Source organism: Seriola aureovittata, chromosome 10 (genome assembly GCF_021018895.1).
Source record: "Seriola aureovittata isolate HTS-2021-v1 ecotype China chromosome 10, ASM2101889v1, whole genome shotgun sequence".
Taxonomy (NCBI): domain Eukaryota; kingdom Metazoa; phylum Chordata; class Actinopteri; order Carangiformes; family Carangidae; genus Seriola; species Seriola aureovittata.
In genome coordinates, this window is record NC_079373.1 from 15,766,759 (window position 1) to 15,785,360 (window position 18,602).

An 18,602-nucleotide genomic window follows, 5' to 3' on the forward strand; every position below is an offset into this window, starting at 1 on the left:
AAACAGCTGAGGAGGGGCTGGCTGGATGAGAGGGTGGGGGGATTTTTACATGGTATTATAAGGTGGACAATCTGACCGGAGTAGACAGATGAGGGGCTTCTAACTCTTGTCGTTCCATTCTCTCATTCCCTCTCTCTTTTTCCTCATTGTTTATTTGCTGTTTTGACTGTCCATAAGACCATAGTGTCTTAAATTACTCATGGTAAGTTCTCTGTTAACTGTGAAATATGTGTTTATTAAGTTTATTTTTCAAAATAAAATATGGGAGACTGTATGAGTGAAGTGCTATTGACATTTATACAGACAGATATGAGAGTGCATAGTGTATATGTGAGCATAATCTAGCCATTGCTTTGCACGCCTAGGTAGAGGAGGGAGTCAATAATGACCGTATGTACAGAAATTACTTTGCTATTAACAATTAAGAATTTTCCGTCGAAAAGTTCCAGGAACAGATGGTGTTCCAATAGTTTTAGACAACATTTTGGTTCAGTATAAATCCTGTTTTGATAGAAGTAAATTCTCCCACAAAGAATATAGCAACTGTGATAGGCCTTCTGATTTCGGACCATATTAGTTTAATTAACGACGACAAAAAAAAATTACTAAAACCATAAATAACAGATAGGGACAAATCTTACTAAATATTATCCATCACACTCTAATCAGATTTATACACGTAATTCATAAATATAACACTAGAACATGTCTATCCTTAATAATTTGCAGGTCAAGACGATCTCTTTCTCCTCTCCACCACTCCACTGCTGTGCCAGTTATGATTAAATGTACCATTTCTAACTATGCTAACTAGGTAATATGCTTTATTGAATACATGTTAGACTGAGTATTTATTACATGAAGATCACAGTTTCACTCAACAAAACCCCCCAAAATTCTTGATCTACTTGTGCTTTCACTACTGCAATATCATCTGTCTTGGTTTCTGTTTTCTGTTTTTTACAGCTCCGGGCTCTTACCATTTTCTGACTTGTCCAAAGCCACATCATTCACTAGGTGTGATGCAAGCTGCTTGTTTAATAGACAGGTTTCACTGAACACTGACAGCCTGTAATAGCTTTAAAAATGTGTAACTTTCACTGCCCTGGACTTGCAATATATCTCACTTCTGTGTGTGTGTGTGTGTGTGTGTACGTCTATTTCTCCACCAATGTGTAGTGTTCACCAACAGGGTAAATCTGTGACAGAACAGAGCGTTTTGAGCTGCTAATCCAAACCTGTCAATCATCTCAACACACCACAGGCCTCAAGGAATAACTGCTGGTCAATCAATGACACACACACAGTGCTCCTGCAGAGTGGTAGAAGGTGCTTTCTTTCTCTCTATCTCTCTCTCACATGCACACACACATGCACACATACACAAACTGATGGCAGGTCCCCAAGCTTTTCAGGTACAACCAAAACGGCAGAGATGAAACCGATAAAACAAGCACATTTCAGATTGAAGATGTACAGTGGCAAGTAAACAAAATTCAATATTAACAAAAATCAGCTCACAGAAGAAAGAAACTTTTCTGGTAGGATATGCTTCCTTGTGCATAGAGTATACATTTTAACTGTTGTTTTGATGGCATATGGCTGAAGAATTGGAATATGTTAGTGCTGTTCTTCAGGCACAGCATTATGCCACTTTTAAATGGCGGGTCACTCATGTTCACTCATGACATATACCACTTCCCACTGGGTAGATACCATTTGAAACCCAATCAGGTTACATGCGCAGCCCAAAAAGTGGTGTAGCTGTTTTAAATCTGAAAAGCTACAAAAACCTTTCATATTTCACTGAAGGTTTTACTCTCTTGTCCCCACCACCCACTTTCTCCATCATTGCTTTCAGCTCTGGTATTTAATACACAGCATGTTTTAAACAAGGATTCTTTGTGGAGGAATTTTTCTCCTTCTAGTCTTCTTTCTTTTTTTGTATTCCAAGTCGTCAGGTCATAACAACCTCACATTGTTAGACAATGGTTCACTGTTTATTTTTTATTTTGACTGGTAGTGTCTAAGATGGAACTAAATCTAGCCTCCATAGCCAGGGTAACCAAGGTCTTATAAATAAGAATATAATTTATCATAGAGAAAGTGTTCAGACCCCTTCAACTTTTGCACACCTTGTTGTGTTGCAGCCTTATGCTAAGATAAAGGCTACAAAAACATTCTGCTGCGTTGAAGGTTCCCAGGAGCTCAGTAGCCTTCATAACCTCTTAAATGAAGTCTGGAAAAACCAGGACTCTTCTTAGAGCTGGCCACCTGACCAAACTGAGCAATCAGGGGCAAAGGGCCCTGGTAAAAGAGGTGACCAAGAACCTGATGGTCACTCTAACTGAGCTCCAAAGATTGTGTGTGGAGATGGGAGAAACTTCCAGAAGTTCAACCATCACTGCAGCACTCCATGACACAGAGGCCAGACGAAGCCTATCCTCTGTCAAAGCAGCTAAAGCACTCACAGACTGAGAAACAGGATTCTGTGGTTTGATGAAACCAAGATTGAAGTGTTGAACTCTGTCATGTCTGGAGGAAACCAGAAATCTGCTCCCATAAGATAAGAAGATAACAACAATAATAATATCTAAATATATTAATGATAAGATGAGAAGAGAAGAGGCCTACCTTGATTTTGCAATATGCTTATACACTTCATCACTGTTGATATACAAAACTGTACCACCAAAAAATATGAGAAAGGCTTTTTACTATAAGAGATGAATGTATTACAATATCCAAAGCAAACTTGGAATATAGTAATAATGTACTAAATAATAATAACAGTATCTTCCACTACATCAGGGGTTGACATTAAATTGAGGCTCAATGGGGAAAGTAAATCTTTATTATAAATTTTTATTATGCTCTCCATCTCTTGACACATCATAAAACTAGAGAAAATGAAGACGGCCGCCAGTCAGAATAAGCACCTGACATCTTCACACCATTGTCTGTAAAGTGACACATCTGTATACGCCTGTGATTCTCTCAGATCACAAACCATGATGGACAAGCACTACAATTATCTCCAAGAGAAGACAGCTGTTACAGACAACACATTGTCATTGAGTGCGGTATTATTGCTGCTAGGTTTGATTGACACATCAGATAAGAAAAAACACACTGCATGTGCTGTGATGCACACACCCACAACCACATGCTGTATGAGCCTGCATGTGTGTGTCTTCAAAAAGACCACAGCAGATACTCTTTGATAATGAAAAAATGACTTACAAATGACAGCAGGCACGATGTCTTTAGTTTATATGAATAAAATTACCATAAAGGTCAATCTGAAATAGCTAAGGGGTGGCTGCATATATTCTCACCTTGTAGTTATATAGTCATTTGAGATGATTTAACAAGGTTGACTCTTTCTACAAAACTGCATCACTAACCTGGGGCCCAAAATCCAAGGGGGCCTCGCCACCACTGAAAGCCACAGGTGTACTGCACATCAGCTTTTGCAAAATGCTTCATGTACTAATACATCACCATATACTAACATTACTAACTTCTCCAGCAGTGATAACATCCTCTCTGCTGTAACACTAGTACCAGGGAAACCATTCATTATGCACAACGCTTTACTGCTGTGGGTCTTTAAGAATGAAACGGGACATGAGTCTTTTTTTTTTTAACCTGATCAGCGGTGGCTGCAAGTTGGATCAGTATGTGCTAGTTGACTTGCTTGCATGCGCTCACCTTTTGTTAATCTAAAACGCTTGCTTATTTCAAAGATGATAACTCTAGTGTAGTGTGTGTATGCAGTACATTAACATTATCCAGGTGCTACGCCCTTGTGGCTGAGTTCTGCCTTTTTTCTTTCGTCAACATAACTTTAAAAACAACAGTAAAATATGAGTTTTGGAATCTGATGATGGATGATGATGAAGAAAAGGATTCTCATGTAAATAGATTTTTCTCCCACCCCTCTAATCATCATTTGGAGGACGATACAGGGAGATTATATATGGTGTAGTGGCATATACTGCCTCTTTTGCACATTCTCTTGCTCACACTCATGATCCATACTTACCTCAAGGTAAGGTACAGGAGCAATGGATGGGAATGGGTATTCCCTTAGCTGTCTCTCCTCATCCAGAAATTTGCCAGCCTTGCCATTGTAAGCCGGCTGGAATAGGCCATAGTTGAGTACATCCTTCAGGCTCTGGTTAAGAGTACATAGGATCCGCTGCTTGGACAGCCAGATAGGAGCATCCACATTGAATTTCAAACATTTCTGCGGACACAAGAGCAAACGGTGGGAAGGTTAAGCACATGTCATTTTTCTAAATATCACATATTGCACTTCAGTTAAGTAAAACAAAGAGATGGAAGAGTGATATTTCACTGATTTGCATAAATATAACATTTAGGTGCTGAAAAAAAGCAGTAGAATATTAAAGAGGGTCTCTTTCATCAGAAAGGCATTTATTGAACTTCCAATGTCATGCCCAGGGGAGAAGCTAGGCCTTTTCATATTATAAGCAATTCACATTGGTCCAATAGCATTTCCATTACTTTTCATAAAAGGTCATCCTAAGAGCCAGCGGTAGTTATCATACTAAAGTAAACAGAACCATAATATAAGCAAAAGCTCTTACAGAAACACTCTCTTGAGACACATATTTAAGCAACATAAATTTGAGTCCACATGTGAGTGTGCATTATTTATGCTCTGAAAATTAAGCTGAGCAGCTAAACCAATAGTTGCAGTAGCTGCGTCTCCAACTCATAAATGATCAGTTCAAGGTATGGATGCCCGTGGAGAAATATGAAACGGAATCCACTTGGTCAACTTCTACGCTCTAATAAACAACTGGATATGTAATACACAGACTGAAATCCCCTTACAGGATATAACCTTAGCGGTACTCTATTTTCCATAAATTACTAATATCAAGAAATGGGATGAAAATTGGTTAACTGTTAAATGAACATACTGGGACATACTGGGTATATCATGCTAAATTTAACACTTAAAACAAATTACTACGCTGTTTTCTTGCCTGTCCAGTGTCAAGGACTATGGTTATTGTGGGTAGGCAGAGCACTTCCCTCTAGTTACCACATTGTGGAGCCTGAGCTACAGGTGGCTGAGAGAGAGAGAGAGAGAGAGAGAGAGAGAGAGAGAGAGAGAGAGAGAGAGAGAGAGAGAGAGAGAGAGAGAGAGAGAGAGAGAGAGAGAGAGAGAGAGAGAGAGAGAGAGAGAGAGAGAGAGAGAGAGAGAGAGAGAGAGAGAGAGAGAGTATGCAAAACCCACAAGTAATAAATCAATCACTGCTGCCTGTAATATTGATTCGGAACCTCAATACTATGTTTCTGACACTCAGACACAACTGTTGAGAAATCACAACTTCTCACAGAAATACAGCAACAGTAACAGCCACATGCATATTCCAAGATCCAGATGTATGCAGGCAGCTCTGACTGACAAGTCAGTGCATCCAAAAACTGAAAAAAAGCATTTCAGTAGCTGTTCGTGCAACGACATATAAAAGCATGTTTTACAGTATCACAGTATACAGTAACAGTATCACTAAGAGACTTTTAAAATGTCCATAATCAGAAAAGACATGACTGAGCAAATCCATTTTTAATACTAATACTCCAGGCTTGAACCTTTATCAAAATAATACCTAGACACACTAAGACGGACATAATATTAAAGTAAGAGAGCAAATGAGTGGTTTTATTTGATGGTAGAGGTGTTCAGCTCTGTTTGTCAAGAGTTGCACGGTCAAATGTTTCATGACTACAGGTCCCTTCATTACTTAAGGAGATATGCAGTGCAATGAACTTGTTGCAGCAATTGGGTTCATATGAGTATCTATGCATCATCAGCATGATACGTGTGAAAACCAGTTTTGTGATGGCAACTGATGAAATATATTCCCAAAGTACAGAGGAAACAGAAGGGATCTGATAAATGATCCTTGCAGTTTTGTTATACCACATTTCATCTCAACAGCTGATTAGGTAAAACAAACCAAAACACACAGAATGTCATGTTGGTCAAATAGGAGGAAATTCATTCCAGAGCAGCACCACAAGGACCAGTCTACTGTCTTAGCCTGTGGATCCTCTGTTATATTAAACAGAGCTCAGACAGTCGTCATGCAGAACGTGTATCTCATCTGAATGAGAAATATTATTTCTACTCAGCATTCCCTGACGTCCTTCTGATACATCATTCGTAAGACTTTTTAAATGAATGTCAGTTTCAGTTTTAAAAGTGATCAGATGATGTTTTCTGTAGGACTAAGCCTGCATCCCTTCAGCTGCAGTCAAACACAAGACATTTCAAAATTATACACATCCAGAAGAAGGTGTGTTTTTATCAGATTATCATCTAGTTAAGCATGCAGATTAGGGCCAACAGCAACAACTCAGTGTCAAGAGGACTAGGTGAGCCTGGAAACTCTTGTGAGATGTAAAATGGATGTGTGAAGCCATTAACTTCAGCCATTACTAAAATTTATCACCCTCCAGCCTGCAAAAAAATCTGTGTTATTTACTGAAACCATAAATGCTATGATTACTTATCATTCTTTTGGGAGGCCTCTATCTCAGTTGGTATGGTTGCACTGGAAATTCTACAACATGACTATATACTGTAGACAACTGCTGCCCAGTTACTCTCTCTACTGTTGCTACTTATTTTTTAGTATCATAATCCACACCAACCATTTTGACAAGTCAAAATAATATCAATCTACAGTTAAGATGTGATCAAACCTGTGCTCTGAGCAGGAAGAGCCCCAATTTTGGACATCAGTGTCATCAGACGTCTGATGATAATAGGCCTGTTTTTCAAATAATCAGACATAGTACAACTTTTCCAATTTTGCCTGCACTGTTTTTAATATAAAAGCCTACTGGTTAACATTGATGGTGGCAGTTATTTCCAGGATCAATCCACCAAAACAGCAATCCTCAGGGTAATGCACAAAGATACAGTGGTCTAAACCTGTGTTTATGCATGAAGATGCCATGGGCAGCGACATCTCCAAACTCCAATTCTCCCCTGGCTACTTTTCTAATGTACTATCACTGAAGATGTTTTGCCCCTCAGTGTAACAAAGCCGACATCAAATGTAGCTCTGAAGAGCTGCATCTTCACTTTGAGAGGTTGTCTTTTCTATTGCACTGAGAGAGGGTTGAAGAAAATGAAGGTTTAGAATTAAGAAGGCCACTTGGGACAGTCTTGTCTAAACAGGGAGATCTCCAAACAGCCACACAGCAATGACGGAAGAAAAAGACCCTCACAGACAGAAACACATACACAGAACTAATTTATGATAGCCTAATGAAATGTCTTCCCTATTGCACATGCGTCTTTGCAAGTGTGGGCATGCATGTTCAGTGTTTTAATTTTACATCTTTAAGATTAATGTTTATGGAAAATCAGGCACATATATGCTTTTTAACGCCAAGGTTTCCATCCTTAACCTGAATTCATTTCTTGCTGCATTTGCCACAAGACAACGGCTGAAGGTCAACCCTTAAAAGGTTCACCTCAAAAACATGAGTCATGCAAACACCCATAAAACAAGCTCAATCATGGCAAAATGTCCTTGCATCTTATTAACCTTGTGTAGGGCTTGAGAGATTAAACTCAATCAAAAATGCTCAGAGCTATGAAAGTCACTTTCAAGGGTGACAAAGTAATTACAGAGGGTGAAAAGTGATACATACATAGAAAAAATAATACAGTGCCACAGTGGAGAGTAAGCTGTGACAAATAAAAAAATAATAAAAAAAAAAAAATGTCCTAGAGGTGAACATCATCTCCTGTTTAATACTGAACAAAACTTATTACCTCTAGGAGTCTGGGCACTGTTATATCACTGAGCAGGTGAAGCATTTCTATAGCGAGGACTGCACACACTGCATAGGAATCAAAACAAAACAAGCCAACCATCTCCTGTGCCCCCCCCCCCCCCCCCCAAAAAAAAAAAAAAAAAAAAACTTGAAAGAACTCAATAAAAAAGTCCATGACGCCATGAACACTTGCTCCTCTGTGTCTACTCTTCATTTCTAAAGGTCTGATAAACAATTGAGTGCTGGTGTGCAGGCAAAAACACTTTGATTCATGGTTGCTGCAAAGCTTTCATTTTGGTTAAAATCATACTCTTTGGGCAGGTGTCAGATGCCATTAGGTTTTATTTTAGTCAAATCTGGTGAGGTTGGAGTACTTGGAGAGAAAACGTGCACACTCTTGGCCCACCATGCATCTATTGCTGAGATATTATAAATGTACCCCTGATAATAACAATCCTTCTAGGTTCACACATACGTCAGTTACAAGTCTTAGCTATTTGACAGTTTACCTAAATAGATTTGAATGTATCAACAAAGTCTGCAAACTAGTTTCTTTGTTTAGGGTAAAGTCAATATGCAGAAAATATCATTTTTGGGCCACTACTGTTATTTCAGCCTGACACAGTCCGACCATGGGGCTTTTCATCCAGCTTCTAATGAAATACTGCTACACAGAGAGAGTTAGGCACTGTTCATTATTTATCAGGATAGGGGATGACTCAAAACAAGGGAGGGACATCAAAGAGCTTTTTTAAAGCAAAGAAAAGCGATTTGGATTGTTAATTCTGGCGAATCATCTTGTTGTTTATTTATTTATTGTTTTCATCTTCTGTAGTATGTGTCTCGGGGCCTCTCACCGTCATCTTTGAATGCAAATACATTATACAAGAAATTGAAAGCTTGGTGTCCTCTGTCATTGTGACACACCACAATGCACATGTGCAAAGCATTTTCAAGCACACATCTAAAACTGGGGATATGGTAAAACTTTAAAGGGTGACTTTCCATTTTTCTCATCAGCCATATTTGTAGTTGATCTTTTGTGCAAATTAACCTTGTTTTTAGTTCTCAAGGTGGCAGCACAAGATGTGGGTTTTTTTGTAATTGTGGGTCCTCGACTCTGTGTGCATCACTTGTCCTTGTTCATCTCTGTTTGACTGTGTCTCCTTGTCCGTTTGTGTATAAATGGAGTTTGCTGGGATCCGCATAAAAACACCACGGCTGACGTAAGAAACCATGTACTGTATACCGTCTGTCCACTGCATCACGTCTCCTTTCCTGCCAGCATCTCATCACACCTGTTTGTACAGTGCTGACACAGCTCTGGTAATCAATGAAGCATCAGCAGTAAAACCTTCATTTAAGGACATAAACTCAATTACCGTTTCATAGAAGGACTACTTTGGTGGTTAATACTAAAACCAATGACTGTAATTACAAATTGTCTGAACCATCAGAATCGTATGCCTCCAAGCTTATCAATTCCTTTTGATGCTGTCCATTGCGAAACATCAACATCTAACTCATGTGTCTACACTGCTGGAAACTCGCAACATGAAGGAATCACTGCAGAGAGGAACAAATGGTTCAAACCGTGATTTCATTTCACCAAGAAATATGATATCAGCACAAGTCGTAATGTCTGTAAAATGGTCATTTCAAGTAAGGGTGGAAACACCAGAAATATGCTGAAATCTCTTGCTACACAACACAGGCTTAAATTCAAGGAATGCCATGTATTTGACACTCTAGACAAGACCGTTACTGCTTCCCTACCATCTGTTTCCGAGGGTAAACATCCAATATGTTGGAGTAATACGAGCCACAGAGGCAGATTTTTCTTTGACTTAAAAAAACCTAAATGAAAACAGCAGTTAAACAGTAGAGCTTTTGACCACCTGAGCCGCACACATGTAATTTTCCTACTCTGTTTCTACGCTCTGTTCAAAACAAAAAACAGTTGTGTTGATGCTGGACACCTGTGTGCGGCTACTTTTTTTTCACACAGAGAATTGATCAGGAATTGTCGAGGGACTTGATAAAGAATCTAACCAATAAGCAGAATCCATAATGGCACTGGTATCAATAAAAAACGTCCTTCCCATCTCTAAAAGTTACACTGCACACCTATACCTGATTGATTCAACACTTATGCCAGATTTTCTTAGACTCAATTAACACCTAGTTATTAAATGTAATGTAATCTGTATGTGGCTACTTCATCTGGTTAAAGAATGTGTGATGCACAAAGGAAGGTATAAAGTCATCCAGAACCAAAATGCTTCATGTATATTTCAAGCCTGATATTAAATCAGTGTCAGACTAAGTTAAACTACAATTCACCAACTGTGGTATTTATCACCTTCATCTTCACATTCATCACTATTTAGTAGTATCTAGTTTAAGAGGCACATAGATGGACAAACATCAAACATGGGCAAAATGATTAAAATTAAATAAAAAAAAAAAAATCTAAATAAATGTAATTCAGTAACATATACCAACCAATATCATTACACAGATCTGTGTTATCTCTGCACCCTCTAACTTCCCTCCTTTGTAACAATACTTACCCCATGGAGCTCTTAAACGCCCTACACACAGGTCTTTTCACTTATTTTGGCTGAATAACCTCTTCTCAGGACATCGCTGACACCTCCCTGACTCTGTGCATTTGTTGCACCCGGCAGCACAGAACGACTTCAACCTTGATCATTCATATAAAGAATTTGGTGACTTTCTTCAAACTGTCAACAGCCGGAATAAGTCAAAGCAACTGTGTGAGTATGCAGGGTCTGTAGGCAGGGACTCTTGCCAAAACACCCTTCTGGAATCACAATGAGAAGAAGGAGTCTGTACAACCACTGCATTATCTTACACTATAATTATGTTCGCCATACTTCTGAAAGTGCAGAGCAAATGATAGACTTAATTATTCCTTTTCAGCACACACAAGTGCTTAATCTGTAAGTATTAAGGATTATTTTTACACAGATAGTCTATGCCACTCCCCATCCCCAGTCACCACCTGCAACATCCCAACAGTACAACACATTGTATAAAATTGTCATAATAATGTCAACAGTAGCACAAGGCTTAGATCAGGCGTCTCCAACACATAGCTCACAAGCTACCAGCAGCTCACCACCCCTTTCTGAGTGGCTCACAGTACAAAGAATGTGTAGGCCTACATAAACGGTAAATGGACTGCAATTATATACTTTTCTAGTCTTGTCAAATTAGCTCTCAGAGGCAAAACGTTTGGAGACCCCTGGGTTAGATTGTCTGTTTAAATTCAAACGATTTCTTGGAGATGAGACATCCGGACACCCCAGGCCACCCACAAGCCATTCAAAAAAAGTTAATACTAAGCACTTTTAGAGTAATGGACCCAAAAATGCCACTCTTCCGAAATCAAAATTTCAAATGAACAGGAAATGGTGTGGTTGTACGTCAGTGTTACATGTCAAGTCAATACCCAAATGAATCAAAACAGCAGAGTGCCTCTTTTCTTTTATAATGTTTTAATCATTATCACGGTTTGTTTAGAAAGATTTTTGAAAGTTTTTGAGCCAACACCATCCTCCTCTAAAGTTACCTTGCAAATGTTAAGTACTGTAATTAGAGCTTTATCACTCTTTGGTCGCTCTTTCTCTCTCGCTCATAGGGTAACATGACGGCTACTGGCAATTTCACCGGGTGACCATAGGACGATTTGTCTATGGATATGATCACGCAAACTTACTACACTGGCAGACGTTTGTAGCTTGACATTACATGCACCTAAAGCTGTATGGTTGAATTTCCCTCAAGACCAAACTGGACCAACAAACCTTTAAAATCACTGTCTGGATTTCCACTGAAAATTTTACAGTCTGTCATGTTGTGTGGTTCAAGCCACACAGGGCTGTCTGCCCAAAAAGGTAATTGCTGCATTGTACTGGAACGTTTATAACTGCACAAACAATGTCAGGCTAACCAGCCTAACTTCATAGCAAGCACACTGGCACAATCAAGCCTACTGCTCCTCAGACCGCAACTCCTCACTGACATTCATTTACACAACAGCCAGTCGGTTAATTAACATGTAACTGTCAGTTTATCCTGCTTTATTACCTCTTAAATACTGGCTATTTTAAACCAGTTGTTGCAGAAAAGTCAAGTTACTGTGTAATCTACAGCTGCTTTGTTTTGCGCAGACTATCAATGAACAAGAGGTTCTGTTTGACTTGTCACAACTTTACTCAGTGAGTAATTGTTAATGGTTCCATTCGTCAATGGAGATGTTGTAGACAAAGGATAAATATCTCTGTTGTACCTTGTATCTGTGCTGTGTGAGTATAGTTTCTGTTAATATTGTTTGTGGTGTACTATACATGACCTTTGCACATGAATTTTGCCTTCGGCTGTTTTAGAGAAAGTCACGTTTGTCATATTTGAATTGTCTGTATGGGTTTTAGGCAAGACAGAAAACAGTCAATTCCCCAAACATAAAGCACACAAATGAAAGATTATCCGAATTGACCAAATAATAAAAAATAATCTTGAATCTAGATTTTTGTCAGACTGTTTACATCTTTGAATCTTTTGGGAGAACCATATTCTAACATGACTTTCTGTCACATCGTGCCCTTAGTTCACTCGACATTTCGATGATTCTGCCTCATTGATCACCCTGATCTTAAACTTGGCACCATAACTTCCCTGAAGCCTCAGTTTACACAGCCTAGTTATGAGCCAATCTTTTCAAGTCAATCACCGCTCCTCTCCGTCTGTCAGTGCTGCAGTCAAAAGGGGAATGTTTGTTTTATAGGCACCATCGTCTGTTGTGAATTCATTATGACTGTATAAATGTCTGCTCCTCAAGCGGGACCTCACTTCTTCTTTTTTTTTTTTTAGATCTTCAGGCCAATACAGCCAATTCTACACACAAAATTTGGACACTTGGTCCAGTCATCCTATTGTCATTTTAGTAAAAATATGATTAATTGAAGTCTTCACTCTATTTACACATTTAGCTCATGCCTGAACAGTAAGGTTGCCCCATATTGGTTTTTATTACTTCACAAATGACCTGAAAGTCATGGGATAGAACTAAACCAATTTGTTATAACATAACTAACACTTAATGGTTGAAATACTCCTCCCCTTACAGATTTTTTTAACAGATTTAATCCCACTGCATTTGTATTCTATTTATAAGCTGGGAGAGAAAGACAAAACATTTCACTTAATCATAGCATATAGTTTGAAACTCACTCCAGCCACAAATAGTGAAAAGAATAGATCAAATGCACATGGGTGCAGTAAAGAAGATGGCTAGAAAAAAAAGCGTTCCAAGCTAGTATAACATAATCCTACCTAATTTAAAAGATTTAAGGACATTAAGGGCTAGTGCTATAATAGGCTATAATTTTGTGTACTTATGTAACAACACAGATGAGTTTGGAAGGTTGCACTGTGTTTCCTTACTGCAAACTGACAGTATAAATTCCCAAATAAACTGAAGAAATCTGGTGGATGAGGGGCACAAAATTGCTGTCTCAAATATATACACTGTTGCCCATAAAGTTGGAATAATTTTGTTTTCAGACACAATCCTCTGTTTATTCCTACTTAAATGCATCAGTAATCACTTTGGAAGAGATTGACTACTAAAGTTTTGAGAAGATATACACTTTATCTGTCAAGAATAAATCACATTGTCACAATCATTTCATGGAAAGAGGTAAAAAAAATATTTTATTCCAACTTTATGAGCAACAGTATATATAAATACCGCTTACTCCAGTCGTTTAGGGATATAACACTGCAATTTTACTCAAACCCTGTCATTCAGGGTGTACATGAGAGCATGTTTCTTACATGTTCTGGGACTGGGCTCAGAGGCCACTCACAACCAAGCCTCAACCCTCACCTCCACGTTGAGCTAATGTTAGCTTTAATAACCTCAGCATAGGGCCCTTGTTGAGATGTTGCCAAACCTGCATGGATGGATTGGGGATTAATATTTTCCACACAGGTTGCACCTTGCAATCTGATTATGCAACTAGTAGATCGTTTTCTTTGGTTATTGTTAAACTGACGATGATGATTTCAGCCCAGTCAAAGAGACAGGGAAGGTGTAGCGGTGACAGGAGTTGAGGTCGAAGAATGCGAGGGAGAGCAGCTAGAGCAGAAGCATCAATAGCTGAGTTTGAGGACAGAGTGGAGGCATGTTGCAGAGAGAGGATGGCTGCAACACAGGTTTATAGCCTACTCGCAGTTCCTATTTCTTCATCTTCTCGTGTTGAATTGACAGATAACAGGACACTACAGTGACAAACTATCGCCTCTTGAGGTACAAAGTGGTATTACAAGACAGGACGGGACAGGGCTAGGTGCATGCCAACTTCACATTTTTGTATGTTCAGTTCTCTCCGCCATTGTCACTAAAAGCACGTTTTGTGTGTGTGTGTGTGTGTGTGTGTGTGTGTCACACAGTGCTCCAGCCTGTGAGACAGAGCTGGTCAGGCCCTTCTCACACACAGGCTCCGAGAGAGAGACCTCTCTTCTGGATTGGTAATAGTGAAAATGAATCATAGAAAAGTCTCACAAAAAGAGGTGGTGAGTCAAAATGTGCGAGAAAACTTTTATGTAGCAATAACAAATAGGAAATGTATTTTCTTAACTTCTCCAGTACCAAGATGAGAACCGATAGCATCAGAGCTTATCAATACTACGTTCTTTATAAATGTACCTCTGGGACCCGTTTAATACTGGGTTTTGGTTCTCATGCATATCCACAGCAGCTTTCAACTGCTGTATTTCCTCAGGCTTGTATTAGAGGCAGGCCTTTATTTCTAATTCCTTCTGTTTGATATGTATAATTGGTCATATATTAGTGCGATGCCTCATTTTGATCCGCTCCCATTTGCCATGTTAAAACGACAGCATCACAAATTAATAACAACCCAACACTTCCTGTGACCATTTTAAATTAAAAGCCCCCTAGCTTTCAGTGTATAGAAACCATTTGTTTCTTAACAGGCCTCTTATTGCTGTGCTGACGTGCTGCAGTAAGCGTATTGTCTCATTTCCAGTTGCTGGTGTGTCAGTTGTTTACATGCTATTCAGATGCAGGAGTGTCTTTAGGTTAGCAGTTACCGACAGCTTATCTCCCTCCCTCTCACTTTCCGGCTCTCTCTTGCCCGGTGCGTCTTCTCTTATTCCTCTGCCTCATAATGCGATAATGGTGCATGTTGTAAATGTAGTTTATTTGCCTTAATCAAGGTGAGGTTTGTTTGTTGTTGTTCCTTGGTGCCATTGAAAACAAGGTTCTTCCCTCAAAGTGTCCCCGACATCTAAATAAAGGCTATGAATGAATCTCCTCTTCTTCCGAGTTGTGCCTTTGAACTGCAATGCAGAGTCAGCCAGACTGGATATTACATTCAAAGCATGAGAGAGACAGAGAGAGAGGGAGGGAGGGAGAGAGAGAGAGAGAGAGAGAGAGAGAGAGAGAGAGAGAGAGAGAAAGAGAGAGAGAGAGTTCAGCAGAAAAAAAGACAAACAAATGGACTGACTGAATCAGGGAGAGAGAGAGAGAGGAGTGAGTGTGTGTGTGTGTGTGTGTGTGTGTGTGTGTGTGTGTGTGTGTGTGTGTGTGTGTGTGTGTGTGTTTACGTATGCGTGTACGTGTGCCTGCTTGCCATTCGATCAAAGGGCTCTGTTTTTACAGAAATCACCACAACCTTTGCAACGAAATGGGTTGTAGTAAATATGTATAAGATGTATTGTCATTGAAATTTGAAATTCATTCATCATTTGAAAAACAAAATAAGCCACTCTTCTACGAAAGTTAGGGGACTTTGATATTCATTCATAGCTTCTCTCAGTACCTCTGTACCTTAAAAAGAATAAATACATAATTGAAACAGTAATTTAGCAGATTATGATGCATGGACATAACCTACAGCAGCATGCAGAGGAATGACAGCAGGACGGCTGTGTGAGCCACCGGTGGGCTTTTGCTTCCACTTCCTGAAGTGCTGAATCACTTTCTTCTGCTAAAGTGTGTGTGTCGGTCGTGTTCCTGTTTGTTTACATGTGAAGTGAGTGTGGCCTTGTGTCTTTATCAATGTCCCTCCGTGTCAAACTCATTCAAACACTGGTTGAGATCAGACACCCTGGGGTACAACATCCGTCTCTTCAGTCTCCCACCCGTCGTTACACTCTTTCATCAAAGGCCAGGCCTTGATTATTTGTCTGCTTAAATTAGAGACCTCAGTGATGGATGACTTGACGCAAGAGTGGGAGCTTAAGGGAGGAGATGAGAGAAAACTGTAGGTCACACTTGTGGAGCATGGTAGTGCAATGAAGGGTGTGTGTGAGGGAGACAGAAAAGGTGTCGTGTTTCCAATGAATTGCTGGATTTGCTGGCCTGAAGCTAAACATGGATCACTGGCCATTTAGAGGGTAAAGGTAACTAGGTTTAAAAGTGTTAGTCTGTCTTAATGCCTGTCTTAAGGATAACAAATATATCTCTTCCTACAATTCTATAGTCTGTGGAATGAAGAACACTGCACTTTAAATATTGTGCCTACCTAACTATGTATTGAAAGACAAGTTGTGAGGAAGTACACTCACGCAAGTTATAGGGCTAACATTTAATAGTTCTTGACTAGTTGCACCAACTGATCAACAAGTCAGGCCTGAAGTTCTTCATGAGCAATAATGAACACAATTAGTGTGCTATATTCTGTTTTGTAATGCAACAGTAATTAGGTTAAATGCATTGTACTCACAGAGAATTTTAAGAGCGGTTAAGGCTATGGGTTGTTTTGTCTGAGTGGGAAATGGAGAAATACGAGCCAGTGTGAGTACAAGTTCAACTGAGTGCAAACAGGTTGACTGAGCGGAAACAAACACAAACACACATTACGTCATTCCACATCTGAATTCAAAACATGTCCCAAAAGTGCCTTACTAATTAAGATGTATTGTTTGTGTGTGTTTGTTCGTGATTATGCAAGCAAGGATGATGCATGGGGCAGGACATGACCATAGTATCTCTAAAGGCACAGATGGCATCCAGTCACAATAGAAGGAGACAGGGTATTGTTGTTGCCTTTTAGCAAGAAGTGATGCATCGACAGAGAAGAGAAAGGAGAGTGAAACGTAGTGGTGAAGTGAAGTCAAAGAAGAGAGGAGTGCTGAGATGATGGAGTGTAATGACTCTCACACAGCCCTGTTTCCATCTCCCAAGACCTCTGGCTGTCGCTGCCCAGATGACATATGCACTAATTAACAGTGCTCAGCCTCAGACTGGGTGCGGGGGGAACCAAGAGTCCTAACCAATGCCCTAAAGGGATAATAAAGATCACTAGTATAGCTAACGTGTGTTTGTTCCCTTGTAAACAGGATCATTCATTGGACACATTTAACAAGATAGTTCTACTGTATATACAGTAAATGTTAGTTCATTGTTCTTGCATCTTATTCAACTATGGACAAGCTTGGGTTTATTTGACGGACAGACTAAATGAACTGCCTGTCCTCTCCTCATATCCTCCTCTGGCTCTCTGCTCTTTGGGTATCTTTCTGTTTGGCCGGAGTCCAGACTGATAACAGTTGCATATGTTTCTCTGTTTCAATCTGAGGATCTGTAGAAGGAGACTCAGCACTCGGATATAAACTAATACTGTTTTATCTTTCAGCCCTCCATATCTTATAGCACAGTTAAAGCAGCAGTATATAATGGATGAGCAGAAAGACGTAGTACATGTTAATGCCTGACATATGAATGACTTGCTCTCTGTCTCTGTCTCTCTCAATCCACCAAAATCAAATGAATCCCATTCAGAGTGCCCTGGGTCCCTGCTCTGGCAACGTGAAGTCTGTCGTCAGAAATCTAGGAGCGCTGTTGGATTCAATTCTAAGTTTTGGACATCACATTGCAAAATTTGTCCAGTCCTCCTTCCTTCAAATGCGAAACATTACCAGAATCAAACCAATACTCTCACACTCTGATCTGGAAAAAAGTCATTCATGCATTTATCTTCAAGACTTGACTTCTGTCACTTCCTTCTCTCTGGCATAAACCAAAAGTCACTCTCCCGCCTCCAACTAGTTCAGAACGCAGCCGCTAGCCTTCTTACTTGTTTTAACAGACGACATCACATCACCCCAACTCCGGCTTCTCTTCACTGGCTCCCTGTCTGTTTTTATAGAATTGATTTTAAGATTTTACTGATCACTTTTAAAGCTCACCAGGGCCTAGCCCCGAGCTAGATAACAGAAGTCTTAACCTCATATGAGCCAGCTCGCAGCCCTAGATCCTCAGGTGGGGCTCTTCTGGCTATTCCAAAGTCGAGGTTTAAATCTAAAGGTGACTGTGCTTCTGCCATCAAGACCTCTCGGCTTTGCTGACCTGCCGACCTGCTGGAGGAGAGAGGGCTAGAAGAATCTGTGACTCCTTAAAATCCATTTTATAGACTTGCTTTTACGCGACTTTTTAATGCCTTTTTATAATTTATTTTATTGCGTTGTTAGTGTATCTACTCACTCTAATTGTTTTTATTTATATTGAAGTATACTGTGTCTTTTCTCTTCCTGTCCTGCTTTTGTCTGGTCTTACTGTCCGGCTTTCTGTAGTTATATTGCCTCCTGAGCCTCTTGGCCTGTTATTGCTTTGCTGTCAATACACTTTGTAAACTTTGTTTTTAAAAAGGTGCTATACAAATACAGTTATTATTATTATTACCTGTGCTACAGCTTTAATCAATGTT

At 39.6% G+C, this 18,602-nt stretch overlaps 1 protein-coding gene across 7 annotated transcripts in view; it reads right to left on the bottom strand.

The window, feature by feature from the left end:
• The window catches only part of shank3a (SH3 and multiple ankyrin repeat domains 3a), a 185,891-nt gene that overhangs the window by 118,397 nt on the left and 48,892 nt on the right, over window positions 1-18,602 (bottom strand). For all 7 annotated transcript variants that reach the window (XR_008828931.1, XR_008828932.1, XM_056388345.1 and 4 more), the window contains exon 3: window positions 4,049-4,252. Coding sequence is in view for 5 of the 7 variants with exons in the window: in XM_056388345.1 (XP_056244320.1) it covers window positions 4,049-4,252 (204 nt within the window). In the remaining 2 variants the exon portion in view is untranslated. The remainder of the gene's footprint in view (window positions 1-4,048; window positions 4,253-18,602) is intronic.